General features: G+C 55.4%; 2 protein-coding genes across 2 annotated transcripts in view; one reads left to right on the forward strand and one right to left on the reverse strand.

Moving 5' to 3' along the window:
* The window catches only part of DMAP1 (DNA methyltransferase 1 associated protein 1), a 33517-nt gene extending 32141 nt beyond the window's left edge, over positions 1-1376 (forward strand). The window contains exon 10 of the mRNA XM_054384677.1: positions 1368-1376. Coding sequence (XP_054240652.1) covers positions 1368-1376 — 9 coding nt within the window. The remainder of the gene's footprint in view (positions 1-1367) is intronic.
* Positions 1377-4489: 3113 nt separating this feature from the next.
* ERI3 (ERI1 exoribonuclease family member 3) overlaps positions 4490-17695 on the reverse strand; it is a 136522-nt gene continuing 123316 nt past the window's right edge. The window contains exon 8 of the mRNA XM_054384283.1: positions 4490-4804. Coding sequence (XP_054240258.1) covers positions 4722-4804 — 83 coding nt within the window. The 3' untranslated portion in view covers positions 4490-4721. The remainder of the gene's footprint in view (positions 4805-17695) is intronic.

Below are 17695 nucleotides of genomic sequence, written 5' to 3' on the forward strand. Positions count from 1 at the left end.
CTGGGAACAGGGGATGGCTACAGGGCTGGGCACAGCAGGGACATGACTATGGTCAGTCACCATGGCTGTGCAGCCACTGTCTGTAGTGGGGTGTGCAAAGTAGATGCCACCTTGCACTGTGTAGTGGGGACCCGAGGGCTCTGGCACCCCGTGTCCCAACAGGCTCTGGCATGCCTGGGGCACCCCGCACACAAAGCCCAGCTTTTTGTGATGACCCCACTGTAGTCTTGGCCAGAGCATCTGAGCAGGGCTAGGCAGTCTCACTGCAGTGCAGCAGCAGGGCTAGGGCAGTGTTCTCCTTTTGGTGTAAATGGCCCCAGCTTTCCTAGGGCCAGATTCAGCCCTGGGACTTCATCAGTGAAGGGTGAAGCTCACCAGAGCCCACCGGTCTCTTCAGGCTTATTGGAGTGTGCTGCCCAGAAAAAAGGGGTTATATCAGGAGCTGTGGTCAAGCATCAGCCTTCTGCTCTGCTCCTAGGCCACTTGATGGCGGTTCTGGATGGTGGAGGAGCATTTCCAGGCTGGCTGTAGCACAGAGCTGCTCTGCTTCTCTCTCAAGGCCTTACACATTAGGACTTGTGGCATGCCAGCTTGCTTGGCCAGGGCTTCTGGGGACACTGGGTTGTTGCAGAGGTCAGCTCCTTTCTCCTGCTTGCTCACAGATCCAGTGCCACAAAGATCACTCACCCCAAAGCCCTGTCTGTGTCAGGGAGGTGACATCCCTCAAGAGGGTGATATCCCAGCCCCTAGTCACTGCTGGGTTAGCTCTGCTCTCCTCTCATATAAAGACCTAGCTCTACCTTCAGATGGGAAGATGGCACTGAGGTCCATTGGGCACTGCCAGGTGTGATACTGGAGCATGTGGCCAGCCCCAGGAGGGAGCTGGAGTTGTTTAGCCTGGAGAAGAAGAGGCTCAGGGGAGACCTTACTGCCATCTACAACTGCCTGAAGGGAGGTTGTAGCCAGGTGGGGGTTGGTCTCTTCTCCCAGGCAGCCAGTGACAGAACAAGAGGACACAGTCTCAAGCTGTGCCAGAGGAGGTTTAGGCTGGAGGCTGGATGTTAGGAAGAGATTCTTCACAAAAAGAGTGATTGGCCATTGGAATGGGCTGCCCAGGGAGGTGGTGGAGTCACTGTCCCTGGAAGTGTTTAAAATAAGACTGGATGAGGCACTTAGTGCCATGGTTTAGTTGATTAGATGGTGTTGGGTGATTGGACTTGATGATCTTGAAGGTCTTTTCCAACCTGGATAATTCTGTGATTCTGTAAGACAGCCTCCAGGACAGGTGGGTGTGTTTGCTGTGACCTGAGTGCTCCCACCCACTGACCCTGGTTTTTCTTTTGTTTCCCGTCTCCCTCTTGGAGCAGAGAAAATGAAGAGAGTCAGCCTCCAGCTCCTCCTCCACCAAGAAGGTGAAGAAGCCGTGAGCCTCCTGCACTGGGCGAGGAGGAGGTGCTGAGCTGGGTGCAGGGTCAGTGCCATCTTGTCCCGGAGCCCCCAGGAACAGCTGAGGCTGCTGGCAGGACTGGGACCTTAGTGGGGCGAATGCTGCAGGAGCCATGCCCTGCCCAGCCCCGTCCCATCTCTGGAGGATGTTGACCTACAGCAGGTGCTGAAGGTCAACTCCAGGACTGTGCAGGGCTCGCCTAAGGCTGTGCATGGCTGCCCCATGGCTGCTGGCACTAGCAGCCGTTTGTTCTGGTGGGGTTTGTGTTGGGGTTTTTTGGGTTTTTTAACCAGATTTTTATGAGCATTTCTGTAAATACAGAACCCAGCACTTGTACCAGAGCAGAGTCATCATTAGCCCTGCTGAACTCATGTGGAACAGGAGGAGATGGTGTGAGCTGTCTGGCCTCCAGTGTGGGTGGGCTGGGTGCTGCTAGCTCTACTGGGAGCCCTGGGTGCCGTTGGCTCTCCCTGAGGCAATCTGCCTCAATCAAGGGGTGACAGCAGGGGTTGCTGTAGCCCCTGCTGCCTTTGGTATTGCCAGGCCCTGCTCCAGGCTGCTGCAACGCTGCTTGCTCCAGGCAGGGAAGTTCCCTCTGGCATCCATCCCTTGTACCCTGTCCTTGTGTAGCTGCTGTCCTCCAGGAGCTCGTGTGTGCCCTATGCCTGCAAGTGCTGCCTTGCTGGGGTGTGGGGATGCCCCTGCTGGGAAACACTCTGATGTCCCCACCACTTACTGCTGGACCCAGTTCCTTCTGCTGCCCTGCTCAAGGCAGGTGGGCACCTCTGAATTCAGCCTGCATTAAGGGGACCCCCTGCTTCCTCCACCCTTTGTTTTGCAGAACCCTGGAAGGGCTGAGGTGTTGCAGAGGCTGGGTTTGTGCAGTGCCCACTGTGGGCACAGGTGGTCCCAAATGCTGCCCTTTGCATCCCCTCCACCTGCCTTTCAAGTGTAACTGGCAATCGATCTGCCCTGATGTCCTCTGAGTCACATTCGTGTCTGCAGAAGAAAAGGCCAAAGGCCAAGTTCTTAGTTTTCATAGAAAACGAATTAGATGACTCCATTGAAGGTAGGTCAATAAAGCTGATAGGGGGCTGCACAGAGAGAGCCATTAAAACCCCTGTGGCCTTTGCTTTGAGCAAGCGGGCTGGGGCTGCCCCTTCCCTCCAGGAGCTGCCCACTCTGTGCCAGCTGGACAACTGCATCCTGTCACCCAGTGTGGCACCATGGTGCTGGGCAGGTCCCTTGAGTACGTGGATGTGGTGGTTCCTGCACAGCTGGGCTTGGCTCCCATGCATCCATGGTGCTGTGCTTGTGCTGGCTCTGCTGCCTGGGACAGAGCCATGCTGGCTTCAGCCTCTAGCAGAGGCAGCAGTGGGGGTGTGAGTAGAGCATGCCAGGCTGGGAAAGGGTAACGGATGCCAGTGGGGCAGGGTGGTGACTGTTGCCCTGTGCTGTGCAGGAGGCTGGGTTGGGGCACACCTAGTGCAGCCCAGCTGGGGACAGGCTGGTGGCATCCTTGGGAGCTGTCCCAAAGCACAAGGGGGTGGGGGAGACTGCTGGGCTCACCTGAAGTGTCCATTCTGGAGAGGGTGCCAGTGCCAGAGCCAGGAGGCTTCTCTTTTTTGGGGGGTCATGGACATGCTGGGGCATCATACCCCAGGGAGGGCAGTCCTGCTGGTGGGGGTACCCTGCTCTCACATACCCAAGTGACACCCCCCCCCGCCTCTGCCCCCTGTACACACTCACACATGCATGGGCACAGCCTGGGCTCCTTTACCCCCAAACTTTATTCATGTGGCACATTTACAGCAAGGATTGGAATAACTAGACAATGAAAATGCTGGGTTTGCATTATCGGTTGGTTTAACTGGAACACCACACACCATGCAGTCATGTACCGCCAAGTTCAGTGCCTGTATTGCCCTTCTGGCTGCCGTCACCGGCTTCGCTCCAGGCCATGCACGCACAGGCCCAGGGCTGCAGCCTCCCTGCAGGTCAGTGCCCGGACAAGGGCTCCATTCAGCAGGGCCCCGGGGCTGGGTGACACTGGGGGGATGTGTGCCCTCAGCCTGCCCTATGGCTGCCTCCCAACCGCCCTGGCCAGCCGGGAGCCCACCCAGCCAGGAGGGATGTGCTCGGCAACTCTCTCAGGCAACAAGCCAGCTGCTGCTGAGCGTCTGCAGGGATCTGTGAAGGGGCACAGCACGGCCCGTGGGGATTGTGGGCACATGGGGGGGGGGGGATGCCGAGCCTCAGCTTGGGAACCAAGGGAGACTGGACTGGATCGGAGGGGAGCAGGGTCAGGGGTGCGGGGCAATTTGCAGCTCCCCTGCTCGAGTACCTGTGGGCTGGGGGCCAGCGCATGCTGGCACGTCCACTGCCGGCAACGGACGTGGTGCTGCGGCGGGACTGTCCTGGTGGAGCTAGAATCGGTTGGCAGGGCCGGGGCAGGACTGGGCATCCCACCCGGTCCCGCAAGAGGCACGAGCAGATGGGATGGGACGGGGCTCTGCGTGGACACTGTCACCTCCCTCCAGCTGCCCATCCTCCCGCCGGGCCCCCACCCCACTGAAGGGAGCCCTCCGGGGCCCTGTAGCCCACAGTGGGGCTGCCAGGGGCTCTGCAGCGGAGAATACAGGCACTTCACCTTGAACATAAAGAGACGGATCGCGTTTGTCACATACAGGAGTCAGAGAGGGGTTAGTGTTGACTCAAAAAGGGGAAAAGGCGCTCGGGGAGAGGCGGGGGGTCTGGCGGGGAGGGTGAGGGCCGTCTCGACACTGCTGAGCCTCCTTGAGTGCTACCCTGTTGTGGGTACTCACTGCAGCAGCCGTTGAGGCCTGAAAACAAAACCAGAGAAAAGAAAGAAGGGAAGGTGGGGACGGCCCATGCCAGGGAGGAAGGAGATGGGGGGATGCTCTGGCTACAGGGCGGGAGAGGGAGGACGGGGCGGGATATGGAGGGAGGGACGGAAATCGGGAGCCAAAGAAAAAGAACAAACTACGAGTCTAAAATGTGGTGCAAGCGCCCTACGCGGCTGTCCGCTAGCATGGCATAATGTCCGGAGCAGCCCAGAGAGGGAGTCACATCAGGTCTACACAGATTTGCCTTCCCATATATACAACCTCTACTGGAGTTAACAGCTGAAATTGAGATTTTTTTGTGTCGGTTCCTCTGGCCTCAGTTGCCGTTTTTTTTTAATGCTGGAGCCCGTCCTCCCCGCCTCGCCGGCGCCGGGCGCATGCAGCCCTTGCCTGGCTTGCCTTGGGGATCAAAAGGGTTTGGAGGTCTGCTTGAAGATGAAGCCTCTATGGGCCAGTGTCTTCATGATGTTGGCGATGTTCTTACAGTCATCTGTGGAGAGAACACAGATGCCAAGTTAGAGCCATGATCCAATCGGGAGCTGTCAGATCAAGTTCCAAGTCCCATGCTGGGACTGTGCCTGGAGCAGTATGGGTCCCTGTGTTGCCCCAAGACCGGGGTGTGTACAGCTCTCGGCACAGCCCTTGTGTCCCCACCAGTCCAGACATTCTGTCCCAAGTGCCCTGTGGGGCAATGCAGGTCCCCAGCTTCCTACCACTGCCCACCTGCATCCCAGTCTAGCTGCACTGACATGGATCCATGGCCAAGATCTAGATTGCCTGAGGCAGCAGCATTGCACAGGCTCTTGGCCAGTGGCTACTTCCCTGCAAGCTGGTGTCAGTCACTCCAGCCTTTTCTTCCAGCCTGCCTGTCCCTTGATGGCACTGGCCAGCAAAGGGGCTGGCCCTGAACTGAGATGAGGATAGCAGATGATGCCAGAGCTGCCCTCCACCAAAGAACAGGGACCTTTCCTTCCCCTCATCGTCCTCAGGCAGGGGCTGCCTGGCACCTAGCTTGGTCTGCTCACTGCTTTGATCTGGGGTCGTCCTCATCCCCACCAGAGCCAGTCTTCGGTGCTGCCTCAGGTTCACTGATCCCAGACTGACAAGGTGGCTGGGCTGGCAAGCCACAGCTGTCCTCAATGCCAGGCTGGGGTTGAAGCAGGTGCTGGGGGCCAGCTGGCAGCACCAAAGCCACCAGAGTGAGCAGTGGAGAGGCAGTGAGCTGGGGAGGCGGAAGGCTCTGGCTGGTGTTATTTACCTGGGACTAAACTCAGGCACCGTTTGCTAAAATAGAAGCCGGGCTTAAATTGATTCCTGGTGTCTATATTTCATGTTGAAAATTGGCTTGTAAATCCATGTTTTGATCTATGAGGGCCGTCTCCTTAAGAAAAAGCAAGAGTAAATGTGTAATTTCTCCCTTGACAGCACACGGCACAGAGGCGATCCTTCTTCCCGCTCCCCTCCGTTTCGGGACAGCTCCACTCGTTCCGATTACCACTCTTTCTTCCTCGCCCCACGCCTTGATGTCTCCATTTCATTACCGCCCGCCCATTTATCAAGCTGTTACCGTAAGGGTGACTTTGCCCACTTGCATGTGGCAGCGGGGCCCGGCTGACACGGAGAGAGGGTGCCCCAGGAAGCGGGGGGGCGCTGGCAGGGCCCCTCTCTCCCCGCCACCGCTGGATGGATGTTGTGGTGGAGGGAAGGCTGCATCATTACTGATGTGTAAATGATAAAGAAGCCTCCACATCCATCTCCCAACTGTAAATCCAGGGAGTGCTTTATAATCAAGCTACAGCGATAATAATGTGAAATTAGGTCTCTCTATCAACGGGAGGAGGCCTTTTAATCACGGCTTAAAGGGTGCAAACGCTGTTTATCATAATTGAACTGTATCCGGGCTAATTGTGGCCATATTTCACTGTCTAGGAGACAGCAGGCTGCCTGCTGACAGTGCCGCGTGCCGGATTGAGGGCCCCGTGCAGGCGGGCAGCGCTGCCCTGCTGCCAGGTGCCTGCCCGCAGGGATGGGGCTGCCAGGCCACCTTGCCTCTCCCTGCCAGAACAGCAGCCCTACCCAGCTGTGCTGCGCCTGGTGACACTGTGGCAAAGCCACCACCCACCCCACAGTGCCAGATGGAGATGCAGGAGGCTTTTCCTGCATGCAGCTCCCTGGGCGTCTGCCCTGAGCTGACAGGGACCCTCCTGGCTGATGGCTGGCCATGGGAGCAGTAACATCCCTGTTGCCATGTGCCTCCCCACAGCCCTTCTCATGGCACTCCTCTTCCCTGCTGGTGTGCCAGGCCAGGGAAGGGAGGCATGAGGAGAGCCTGAGGAAGGAGCCAGCTGGCATGAGAGCAGAGATGAGCCCATTTTCCTATGCTCCTGTCCTCTCTGCTGACCCAGGTGGCATTGATGTCTCTGGAAAGGCCCAGGAGATTACAAGTGTCCTGGCTGGCCAAACCACAGCACCAGGTCCCCACTGCTACTTGTTCCTGCTCAAGAGAGCCCCTCAACATCCTTGGGACCCCCTGCTCCTTGCATCTCACCCCACAGCCAGCTGACCCCCAAGAAAACAGCACCAGATCTTGCCCTGGAGCCAGCTTCTGGTGCAACCTAATGGAAACAGTGGCTCAAAAGCTAGGTAAAACCAAGGCAGGGGGAGTGCAACCATCTACAGCCAAACTACCCCACCCCCAGGCCTGGCTTGGTCCCCCAGAAAGGTAACAGCAGGGCAAATCCTGGCCTCTGAGCTGTGTTAGGTGAGGAGCTTGGATTTGAAAGCACAGCCCTGACCAGTGCCCTTCACTATTCTCGGGCATCCTACTGCCCACTCTGCCCACAGCATCTCCCCATGCCAGTGTGGGCCACCAGGACTTGGGTTATCACTCCACAGTGGTAAAAGGGGAACTCGGCATAGACTTGGGGAGTGGCAAAACTGGCAGCAAAACCCCATGGCACCTCCTGGGACCCCTGAACTGATCCCCAGGGAGCCTCTATAGGACCACCAGCTGCTTCCTGACCTCCACCAGCCATGTGGATGCACTCTTGTGACAGGTGCCAGCACAGGGAGCTGCTGAAGGCTCTGGGCTGCTGCCCTGCAAAGCCAGCAGAACCACAGCAGGTCAGTGCTACTGGCACACCTGCATCATCCTCTCTATCCCACATGATGCCATAGCCCCCTGGCAGCAGGAATGCCAAGCTCACCGTAAGTCATTTAGTGAGACTCATTCCAAATCAGCACTAAGGTAAACATGCTTATTATAATTATCCATGTAAAAAAAAACAACAACAACCAACAACAGCAGAACAACTTTCTAATATGCAATTACAGCCATCTATTGATTTTACAATGTAATCCGCTCCGATTGATTTAATAACACAATTATAGGCTGGCTCTCGGGATATTAGAGTGGGAGATTTTCATAAACTCCAAAGCAAAAAACTAAGCGGCTTTTAAAACAACAGAGTCAGATGGCTGTTTGGGGAATTATTAGCAATATGAAATCCTCTAAATCTGGCCCTCGTTACCCTGTGAAAGGAATTGCTATTACCGAGATGGCAACTGACAGCCTCAGAGCATGCGAATGGGATTGCTTTGCTGCTCTTTCAGCTCTTAAGCCATTGCAGAGGTGACCACAGGCAGGGGATGGATGGGGTCCAAGGCACATAGTGGGGGCATGTGCAGCCTTTGCCCACCCTGTGCTCCCCCAGCTCAGCTCTTCTCAGCAGCCACTAGGCTGTGGCAAGGCTACCCTGGCACCCAGGCTGGCAGCTGCTGACCCCAGATCATCATGGTGGTCCTGCCTGGGGCCATTGAGGCTGGCAAGGTCCAGACCTCCTGCTCCAGTGCAGACGGTGTGCCCCGGCCCCAGACACCTCCCGGGACTGTTGCAGTGCCCATCGGTGTCGCCGAGGCCGGGGCCGTGTGGCCGTGACGATGGTGGCTGTGTGGGTAGGGCACAGGCGCGTGCACGCACGGCCCCGCTCTCCTTGTGCTCGCTCCCTCAATGAATTCCTGACTTTATGGGCACATTTTTCTTGTCAAGCTGACAGGGTTGCTAAGTGGATTTCTCCCTGATATGCGGACGGATTATCACATTACTCCAATGTCCTACACAAACATATTACTTTATATTCAATAGCCCTAATGAATATAAACGGCTTTTTCTTTTTTGGGGGTGGGGGGTAATCTATAGATTTTTAATGAGGGCACTATTAACTCCCTCCTCTTTAAAACAGACTTAGGTGCAGCCTCTGAGTAGAAAATCAATGGTGTTATTGTAGGAATATTGTATATTGATATTGTAATAATAAGATGCAATTGATTTAGGGGTGTTGTACGGTGTGTGTGAAAGGGGTCAGCTTGGGGTTAGTCTGCTTCCTGCAAATCCAGCGGCAGCACTGCCCTGCCTCCTGCCCCTCACCTTGTCCTGCCATTTCCAAGCATCGCTTCACATCCTCCATGGTGGCCCCAGGATGGCCAGGGTCGAGATGAGATTGCTCTGAGCTGCTGGGTCCCTCCTCAGCCAGGCTAGCAGTGCAGTGGGGCTGATGTGTCATCTCAACCTCTCCTTATCCCGACTGGCTTAGCCCTGCTGAGCTTCAGCCCTTCCACCCAGCATCTTAGATTTATCCACTGCTCGCTGCACCACCTCCAACACTCATGGCCCAGCCCTCTCTGCACCTTGCCAAACTCTCAGCTGTGGTCACTGCCAGGGACAGTGGCACATGCATGAGCATGGGGCAATAGGATCAGTCTTTTAGCAAGGGAGGACTGGAGTTTGCTCCTGCTCAGCATCACTGACTGTCCCTGTCCTTGGAGGGGAGGCAGACATTCCCACTGTGCTCCTCTGCTGGGATAGGGGCAGAAAGCCCCCAGCTCACGGTGCTAAGCTCACTGCCCTGTGTGCAGCCTCCCTCTGGCTGCTGCAAAGCAGCCCCAGAATGAGCTCAAGGATTTTGGCAGCAAGAGGCTGGCACACAGCCTGGGCACAATGCTGCCATGTCATGGGAATGGGTTGCCAGGAGGAGTGATGCTCAGCTGAGGAGAGCATCACCTCCACACCCACCTCAGCCACCAGGAGAAGGGAAGGGGCCATGTCCTCATGCATGCCATCCTTCCAGGAGTTCCCCCACCTCTCACACCCTCCTGCATCCCCAAGGGAGCGGATCCTCTGAATGCTACCAACACAGGGGCTCAGAGGGCTGAGCGCTGCCATGACCGTTGTGCCGGACCGAGATGCCAGCGGTGCAAGGAGTGAGCTCTTTCCTATCCCAGAGGCTGCCCAGGTGGGCCGCAAGTGGCTTGGGGAGCAGAGGACCCCCCTAAATGTACTCATTGGAAGGCAGCCCTGCTGCACCTGTGCTGTGGCCGGGAAGACGGATCACCCCCGGCCTGAGCTGAGCAGGTCCATATTTAAACTGTCCCCATGCTTTATGGGCTGTACAAGAACTGATGCTCAGGCAACGCAGGGCCATTTGTCAATGTTCTAATGGCAGATTACTGTTAATGAATAATATCACTGCTGCCTTTGTATAACAGCTCCCTGCAAAGCGGAAACGGCCGCCCGGCCACTGCTGCTCTTCGTCTCCCTGCTGCTGGCCCTGGGTGACAGCAGGTAGCCTTGTGACCAATGGGAACTCTGCAGGCTCCATGCAGCCTGACACTGCTGACAGCATCCCCAGTGCTGTGTCCCCCACAGCACACTGTGCTGCTCCCCCTGAATGGGCACGTCCCCAGCAGGGGACAGAGCCATCATGGGCAAGGAGTGACAGCGTTTGCCAGGCAAGTGGAGCCAGGTTCCCATGGCTGCTCACACAGAGGCCAGGAGGAGGCTATGTCTAGTCTGCATCCATCCCCACCATGACATGCTGGCTGAGGTGGGGCCACCGGGATGCCCGGCTGCAGTGGTGACAAGGAAACGGCAGAGCCCACAGCCCAAAGGTATCTTTGGGGACACAGGGGATGGTCCTGCAGCCTGTTCCCAAATGAATGGCCTCATAATCCTGCATGCATGGCGAGGGGCTCTGCGTGCCCCACACAGCCGGCAGGTAGATTAGGTGGAGCTGACAGTGACGCGCAGAATATTAAGAATAACTTACCTCATTATCTGCAATTACGTTACTGCCACACACCTCATTTCTTCACCAAGAAAAGAAAATTAGTTTTATATTGACTTCATCCCAGTGCCTTCTCTGCCTGCCCCACCATGAAAAGCCTGCACAGTCTCTGGAGGGGGTCTGGACAGAATTAATACTCATCCACCCCCCACCTGTTGCTGTCCCTGTCCTGGAGGGACAGGATGCTTGTCCCACCCCCAGCACATTGGGGTCAGTGAGGCCTCCAAATCTGTCTCACCTGAGAGAGGATGCTGGAGTAGGGAGGGCTTGTCTCTGACAGAGGGGATAGCAGCTAGGGCTGAGCTCTCTTGCATGATCCCAAATTGCTCCTGGAGCCTTACAAGCCTGAAGGACACCAATAGTGGTGCGATCAAAAGTGGCAGAGGGTGTGCTGAGCCCTTGCTTTGTCTGCCAGCCTTGTGACCATCCCTACACCTCCAGTAGCCTTGTGGGCAGCCCTGGGCAAATGAAGTGAGTGCTGCCATCACCCTGCTCTTGGCTGCAGCTGCTCGCTGGCCAGGAGGGAAGGGGAGCGGCATGTGCGGCAATACAGGGAAAAAAGCCAATTTCATCTTTATTAGAAGGAGATTTCTCTTTTAGTAATAAGCACACTTCAAATAATTAGCGTGTTTTACGTAATAATGAAATTATGGAAATGCAGGCCACTTATTCAAACAAGTCACCATTACCATATTTTTAAATATTAGACTTAATTAGAGTTTATCACTTCAGAGAAGTACGAGGAGTGGAGATTTTTTTTCCTTTACAAAAAAAATCCTCATAAAGTGTTTATTAAGAGCGGGTAAGAAGGGGATAATGATCTGTTTGGAAATTAAGGCAATCAAACATTTAATGCTCTGCACTCCTGTAGGCAAAAGCATTCAAATGAGTCAATTATACATCCATTATCCAGGCACGATTAAACAAGGCAGGATGGGGAATTTGTCCTCCACGTCATGCGATTGTCGTGAGGACTTATGTCCACTTAAAGGCAGCTAATAAAACACTGAACTTGGGGAAGAAGGGGAAGGGAGGACTGAGAAAAGGGAATACAAGGGAAGAGAGGCGTCGGGTCAGTGGGACTGTAGAGGGGTGAGGGTGGGAGGTGGGTAGGGATGGAGCCATGTCTGCATCCCAGCCCTTCATAAATCAAAGTAATTAAGTTAACATGAAAATCAACTTCACCATCCCATTAAATTACAGCATTTGCATATTGGGACTCAAATGAAGTAGGTAGTGGGTGATGGGGGTGGGAAGAGAGGAGGGAGTAGGGGAGGGTCAAGAGAGAAGGATGGGGGGGACGTGCACCAAAAAGGGAGCCATTTATTACGGTGAATAACTAATTTCAGAATTTATAGCGCTGGATTTTCGTTCCCGTGCCATTTATATTATAGAAGGAAATTAAGGGGCGGGCAGGAGGCTGGCTGGACATCTTTCTGCGTTATTGCTTGTCTGCCATTTGCAAATCATTATTAATTGTGGCCCGTGCTGCTGGTGCAGCAGGGCAGGGTGCCTGGACAGCCGGAGCAGACACACATATCTCTTCATCAGGACCCCAGCCGCTAGCCCTGGAGAGCCAATTACCCCTCCCTGATTGGTATCAGATAAGGAGGGAATTTTTACAAATTAGGGAATAAATAGAATTTCCACACGTGGAGCAGGGAGGGCTTGAGAGGCAGTAATGAAAAACGATACATCACCATCAGCCAGACAACCCTATTCATACGCCGATGCATTACGCTCACTACTCATAATCCCGCCGGGTGACAGACAGCCGCCCAGCCAGCCCAGCCCAGCCCAGCCAGAGGGGAGTGCATCCTGCCAGCCAGCCCGCTCCAGAGCGCAGCCTCCCGACACCAGCACCCTCTCGGCAGCCCAGGGAGGTCTCCTCTCTGCTGGCTGTGTGTCACGGCCTCTGCCGTGGCCTTGCCAGTGGCACACAGCCTGCTTGGCATCACCCAGTTGTGCGAGTGGTGGGGACAGACCTCCTGGCAGGGGTGACACTGCGAGGGAGCCATCTCTGCTCTGCTGCCCACAGGAGCCCAGCGGGACAAGCCTCCAAACTTCATCCTGAGTTTGACATTAAAGTCAGCAGCTGGGCACTCAGCTGCACCCCAGCCTCTCACCCAACTTCTTCATCCCTGCAGGTAAAGCACATCTTCCTCAGAATTATTCAGCCCAAACCACGCCCTCAAGAAACTCCCCTTGGTGGCTCATGACAGTGTCCTACTATTGCAAGATCCCTACCAAACTTCCAGTGAGGATTTGCCATTTTGTACTCTTCAGTCCCCAAATAAGCCTTGTGACTCTCAGCTCCACTGCTGAGCCAGCGCTGTGTCTCCCTGCGTTAGTGGGGGTGCCCATGTCACTTTGTGAGTGGTGTTAGGACCTGAGGATGGGGGTGGCAACACTGGCTTTCAACCAGCCACAGAAGCATGGCTCTGCTCCACTGGGAACAGGTTTGGGTTGCGGCATCTCCGCCCCTCTGTGGGTCTGTTGCTGAAGCAGCCTCAATGCCAAGCCCTCACCCAGGACAGCTCTTGTGTCCCCTCAATTAGGGCAGCTGTCTGTGGCAGCACAGTCCTTCGCCCTGGGCTGTGATGGAGCTGGACGCCCCAAGGACAGAGCTGGCACACAGCTAACAGGGTCCTAGTGCATGGCCAGCCTTGGAAAGAGCAAACCCTGGAAGTGCATGGAAGCCGCTGGGATTTCAGTGCCCAGTTTGTACCACAGTCCCCAGTGTTGGAGCCGCACACCTCCGTGCCCATAATTAGCTCTCCCTTATGACAAGCACGTCACCAAACAAAATGCTCAGCAGGAGATCAATCTCGCCGGTAAGTCAGGCAGCCTTTAATTTATTCCGTATACAATGTGGCTCCTCCGCGGGCTCCCTGCAATTTATACCCTACACTCTCGTGTATTATTTAACTCCCTCCAGTGTTTTACGGCTTGCCTGAAAGTCGATGTGCCAAACAAAGTCACGGAGGGGCACTGGCGAAGTGCAGGATGCTCCTTGCTCCAGGGCTGCTATGGGACCCCTGGCCTGGCTTAGGGACAAGGTGGTGGTGATAAACTCTTGCAGAAGTAGGTGGCTCAGGACAGCCCTCTCTAGGGCTCTGTGGGTGAGAACAGGAATGAAACGAGAGATGGGGCCCCACGAGAGCCCAGTTAACCACAGGCTCCAGCACTGATGCCTCCTTCAAGGAGGAAAGGATGGCAGCAGCGGCAGGGAGAGGCAGTAGGGCTCCTGCCTGCTGCAGCTGGGGTGACTGTGGAGACCCAGCTGGACTTGGGGATAGGGCAGGACAGAGATGCTCTCAGTACCCTTCCTACTGGCTGTGCTGGATGCCAGGGGTGACCAGGATGGAGGGTCCCTGCCCACAGGTGGTGCTTGAACATAGCCAGAGATGACAGAGCAAACTCCAGCAGAGAAGGAGGCCAGGGCCCTCACTGTGTGCCTCAGAAGATGCAACTGCTCATATCCTGGACCAACCTGAGCAAATTGCTGGGCTGCAGGCAGCTGCCAGAAGGAGATGAGGGAAGGTGAGTGGGCATCAGCACTGTCCAGTCTTACCAGTAACCCAGCAAAAGTGAAGTCCAGGGAATGAGTGGGAGCTGGGATGCTGCTGCAGCAATGCTGCCAGCCCATGGTCTGTCATCACGACAGCTCCACCTCAGTCCTGCCTGCACAGAGGGCATCATTACTGCTACTGGAACAGGTTTCTGGGGATGCCTGAGGGTGCTGGTGGAAGCAGGCAGCCCTGCCAAGGTGGTGGGGCTTCATCCCACAGGCAGGCCACTGCGGCTGCCCCATCACCACTTCTCCCATTCCACACCCCAGGGTGGGCAGGGGGCAGGCAGACAGTGTGTGGCAGGATGGCTCCTACCCAGCCCCGCCAGGAGGCTACATGGCAGCAGCAGACAGGCCCTGAGAGGAAGGGGGAGGTCCTACTCCAAAACTGGGGCAAGGACGAGACTGGTAGCTGGTATGGCTGCTCCAAGCAGCTCACCTACTGTTTGTCTTTGGCTGTTCGGCTGGATGGAAAGAGTCAGTGATGTAGAGCTGGATATCCTCCACAGGGAAGGTTAAAACCTCTGTTCAGTGTAAAGTTGCCATATCTAAGCACTTATGATCATGATATTTATGGCTAGTTTATTCCAGGCTGTTAAAGGCAGCAGTAGTTATCCACAGATAAAGGGAATTTGGCTCCCCTGACACCTTTTTTTCCCTGTGGCAAAGGCATGCCTGGCCGGAGCCGAGCTTGTGGTCTGTAACTCATGCGACGGTCCCTGACAGAGTCAGTGCTGCGGCCAGGCACGTGGATGCTCAGCATGTCATGGATCTGGTTCTGCTGTGTGGGATGTGCAAGATGCCATCTCCCTGCCACTGACTGATGCTGCTGGGGGCCAGGAGGTCCCCAGGCTGCAAGAAGCAGTTCACTCTACCTTCTTGCTGCTCCCCAGCACCACTGCAGTTGTCCCTGTCTCCTGTATCCCCTCTGCATGCTGCCATGCCCTGCCCCAATGGAGGGTTTATTTAGGGCAGCAGAAGACCAAATGTTCGGGGTTTTTCAGGGCCTTTCAAACCCAGGAAGGCCCCTGCCACCACCCAGACATCGGCTATGCTTCATGTTCAGCTCCTGACACTCAGTCCCACCAGTGGGATTGGGCCTCTAATTAGGGAGAAATTTCAAGGGAGAAATGGGAGAGTTTATAAAGCTGAGTTTCTCCTGCCTGTGAGTGACACAAGATGTCAGAGAAAGGAAATAAAGGCAAGGATGCAATTCCAGCGCTGCCGAGAGTGTGTAGTGAGTCCTAATGGAAAGTTCTCCTGCTCTTTAAAGCTTGGTCAGATGGCCTAGTTACTGCTTTAAAAGGATCCAGAATCAAACTGCAGTGCCGCACTCGAAGCCTTCAAATAAAGCGAGCTGTGTTTCTGCAGGTCCAGCGAGGCAGAGGCAGGCGATTACACAGAGAAGGGCAGGTCTCTTTATCTTGGAGGGAGACCTACCTATTTTTAAACATTAGCTCCAAATCAGCAGCTCACCTCTTTGTCTCTCACAAACCCTCTCTCGCCTTCTGGAGGAGAGATCAAACGCCAGCCCTGTTGCCATTGTTTCTCTCCCAGCGAGATGGATGCGGGACTGTAATCTTCCCACAAAGCTGCATGTTTCAAAGGCATGGAAAGTGCTTATTAAAAGTCCTAGGAAACTAATTTAATAACATCCCAATGGGCTAGAAAAATCAGCACCGGCAGCTCAAAATATAACCTGGTGAGGGAGATGGGCCCCCGCTGGACATAACTCCATCAGCTGCTTGCGGGGCTGGGGCGCTTCGGCACACAGAGCTGCCCTGCTCCCTGCAGTGTGACTGCCCTGGCACTGCCTGCTCCTCTGCCAGGGACACAGTGGGGCAAGCAGGAGCATAGGCCTCTGCCCTGATGGCACCGCCAGCGCAGTTCATGTAGGACTGTGTCCCCAGCAAGGGCTTTGCCGAGCCAGAGACAACACTGCACAACAGGGATGGAGCCCGTCCATCCACCTCAGTTCCATGGCTTGGCTTCCCTTGTTGAGCCCCAAAGCCCTGCACTCTCTCTGAGGCAGGATTTCAAGCTTGCCTTTGAAACATGAGAAGAGTCAGGGAGCCTTTGCTGGCCATCTCAGCAGCTGGTGGAGCAGCAGCTTTGTGTGATGCTCACCCTGACTGATGGGCTGGTGAGAAACAAACACACTCCATACCTGGTGCAGACAGGGATGTTGGCCAGACCTGCAAAGTCACGTCAGGAACCCGTGTGCTATGTGTGAGGCAGACCTGCACACTGCCCACAGGCCGGGCTGGCACATGTGCCTGCCCACTACCACCACCACTATGTGCAGCAGGCACATGCTTCCAGCAGCAGCAGCACGAGGGTTGTGCTCCCTTGCATCCCGAGGCTGGTCCCTGCTCCCACCCGGTGCCAAGCAATGCGTGGGACCCTAGGGCTGCATTCTGTCCAGTGCAGGCTTCTGTGGAAAGGGGCAGGGGATGGGAATTAACACTCCAGCCTCTGTCTCATCCTGCCCATTAGTGAGGCTGTTTTACTCCGGATCATTAAATATGTATATCTTATTACACGCCTTGTTACAGTATTGAGCTCTATTGACTGATAATAAATTCCAAGCATCATCCTGGTCATAAATTTATCTGGAGATGATGAAGACTCAATAATCTAGTCATGCAGATAATATGATAGGGCCTTAAAAAAGATCATTACATTATATGCCAAAATTAAAAGTGAAATACACTTTATTAACACTGTTTCCACACTTGGGGCCATTACTTGTTATATCCCCTTCTGCCCTCCCACCCATCCACACAGTGTCCCTTGGGTGACCCAGGAAAGGTAAGATGAATCAGAGCTGGCACAGCTTTACCCTGGCAGGAACCTGGCAGATGGGCACAGGGGAGTGGCAGTGGGCACTGATTGTCACACTGGGAAATTCTGGCATGACCCCAAGGGTGCAGGGCCCTGCCTGATACAGCCCTGCTGCCCTGCCCACTGGGCAACGGCCTCTGACAATCTCCAGATGTCTTAACAAACTCTGGTGCCCACTGCCACTGGCTGCCTGCCAGCAGTCCTCAGTAGGCCCTGGCCATAGCCATAAGGACTTAAGGGCACCCTTGCCCCCAACCTCCAGAAGTTAAAAATTACCCCCTACAGATGCAGGTCTCCTGAGAAAACTGCCCACTGATTGGTGTTAACCTAACAGCACACATTTGACTGCACCTCTCATGCATGCTTTGGCAAGCTGCAGAGCCAGGGTGGTGTCTTGACTTGTCCCTGGCTGCACTGCTGAGGAGCAGAAAAGGGGATGTGGGTGCAGCAGGTGTCCCCTCCAAGAGAGGAGGGCTCTTGGCAGGCTCCACTGCCCAGGCCTGTCTCAACAAACCACCCCTCAGTGGGATGTTGAGGACCAGGCAGCTCACAGACACCCTCCCCGGGGATCAGAGCTCAGCCCCCTCCTCCCACCAGCCACTCGAAGCCATTCCTCAAATTTAATCAGAAGGTCACAGACATTTAAACTCCCCTGATGAGGGCAGGCACTCGTGTCCCGCTGCCTGGCGCGGCCAGCCTGGCCATGCTGCCGCCTGTGGATCAATGGCACGTGGCGAGTGTGAAGTGTCCCCCCCCAGCCCCTTCTCTCTGCCACCCTTCTCTCCAGACACGCAAGGTGACGAGCACCGGGGGGCCCGCGGATCGATGCCGCGACACGGATCGG

The sequence above is a fragment of the Indicator indicator genome, chromosome 10 (assembly GCF_027791375.1).
Source record: "Indicator indicator isolate 239-I01 chromosome 10, UM_Iind_1.1, whole genome shotgun sequence".
NCBI lineage: Eukaryota > Metazoa > Chordata > Aves > Piciformes > Indicatoridae > Indicator > Indicator indicator.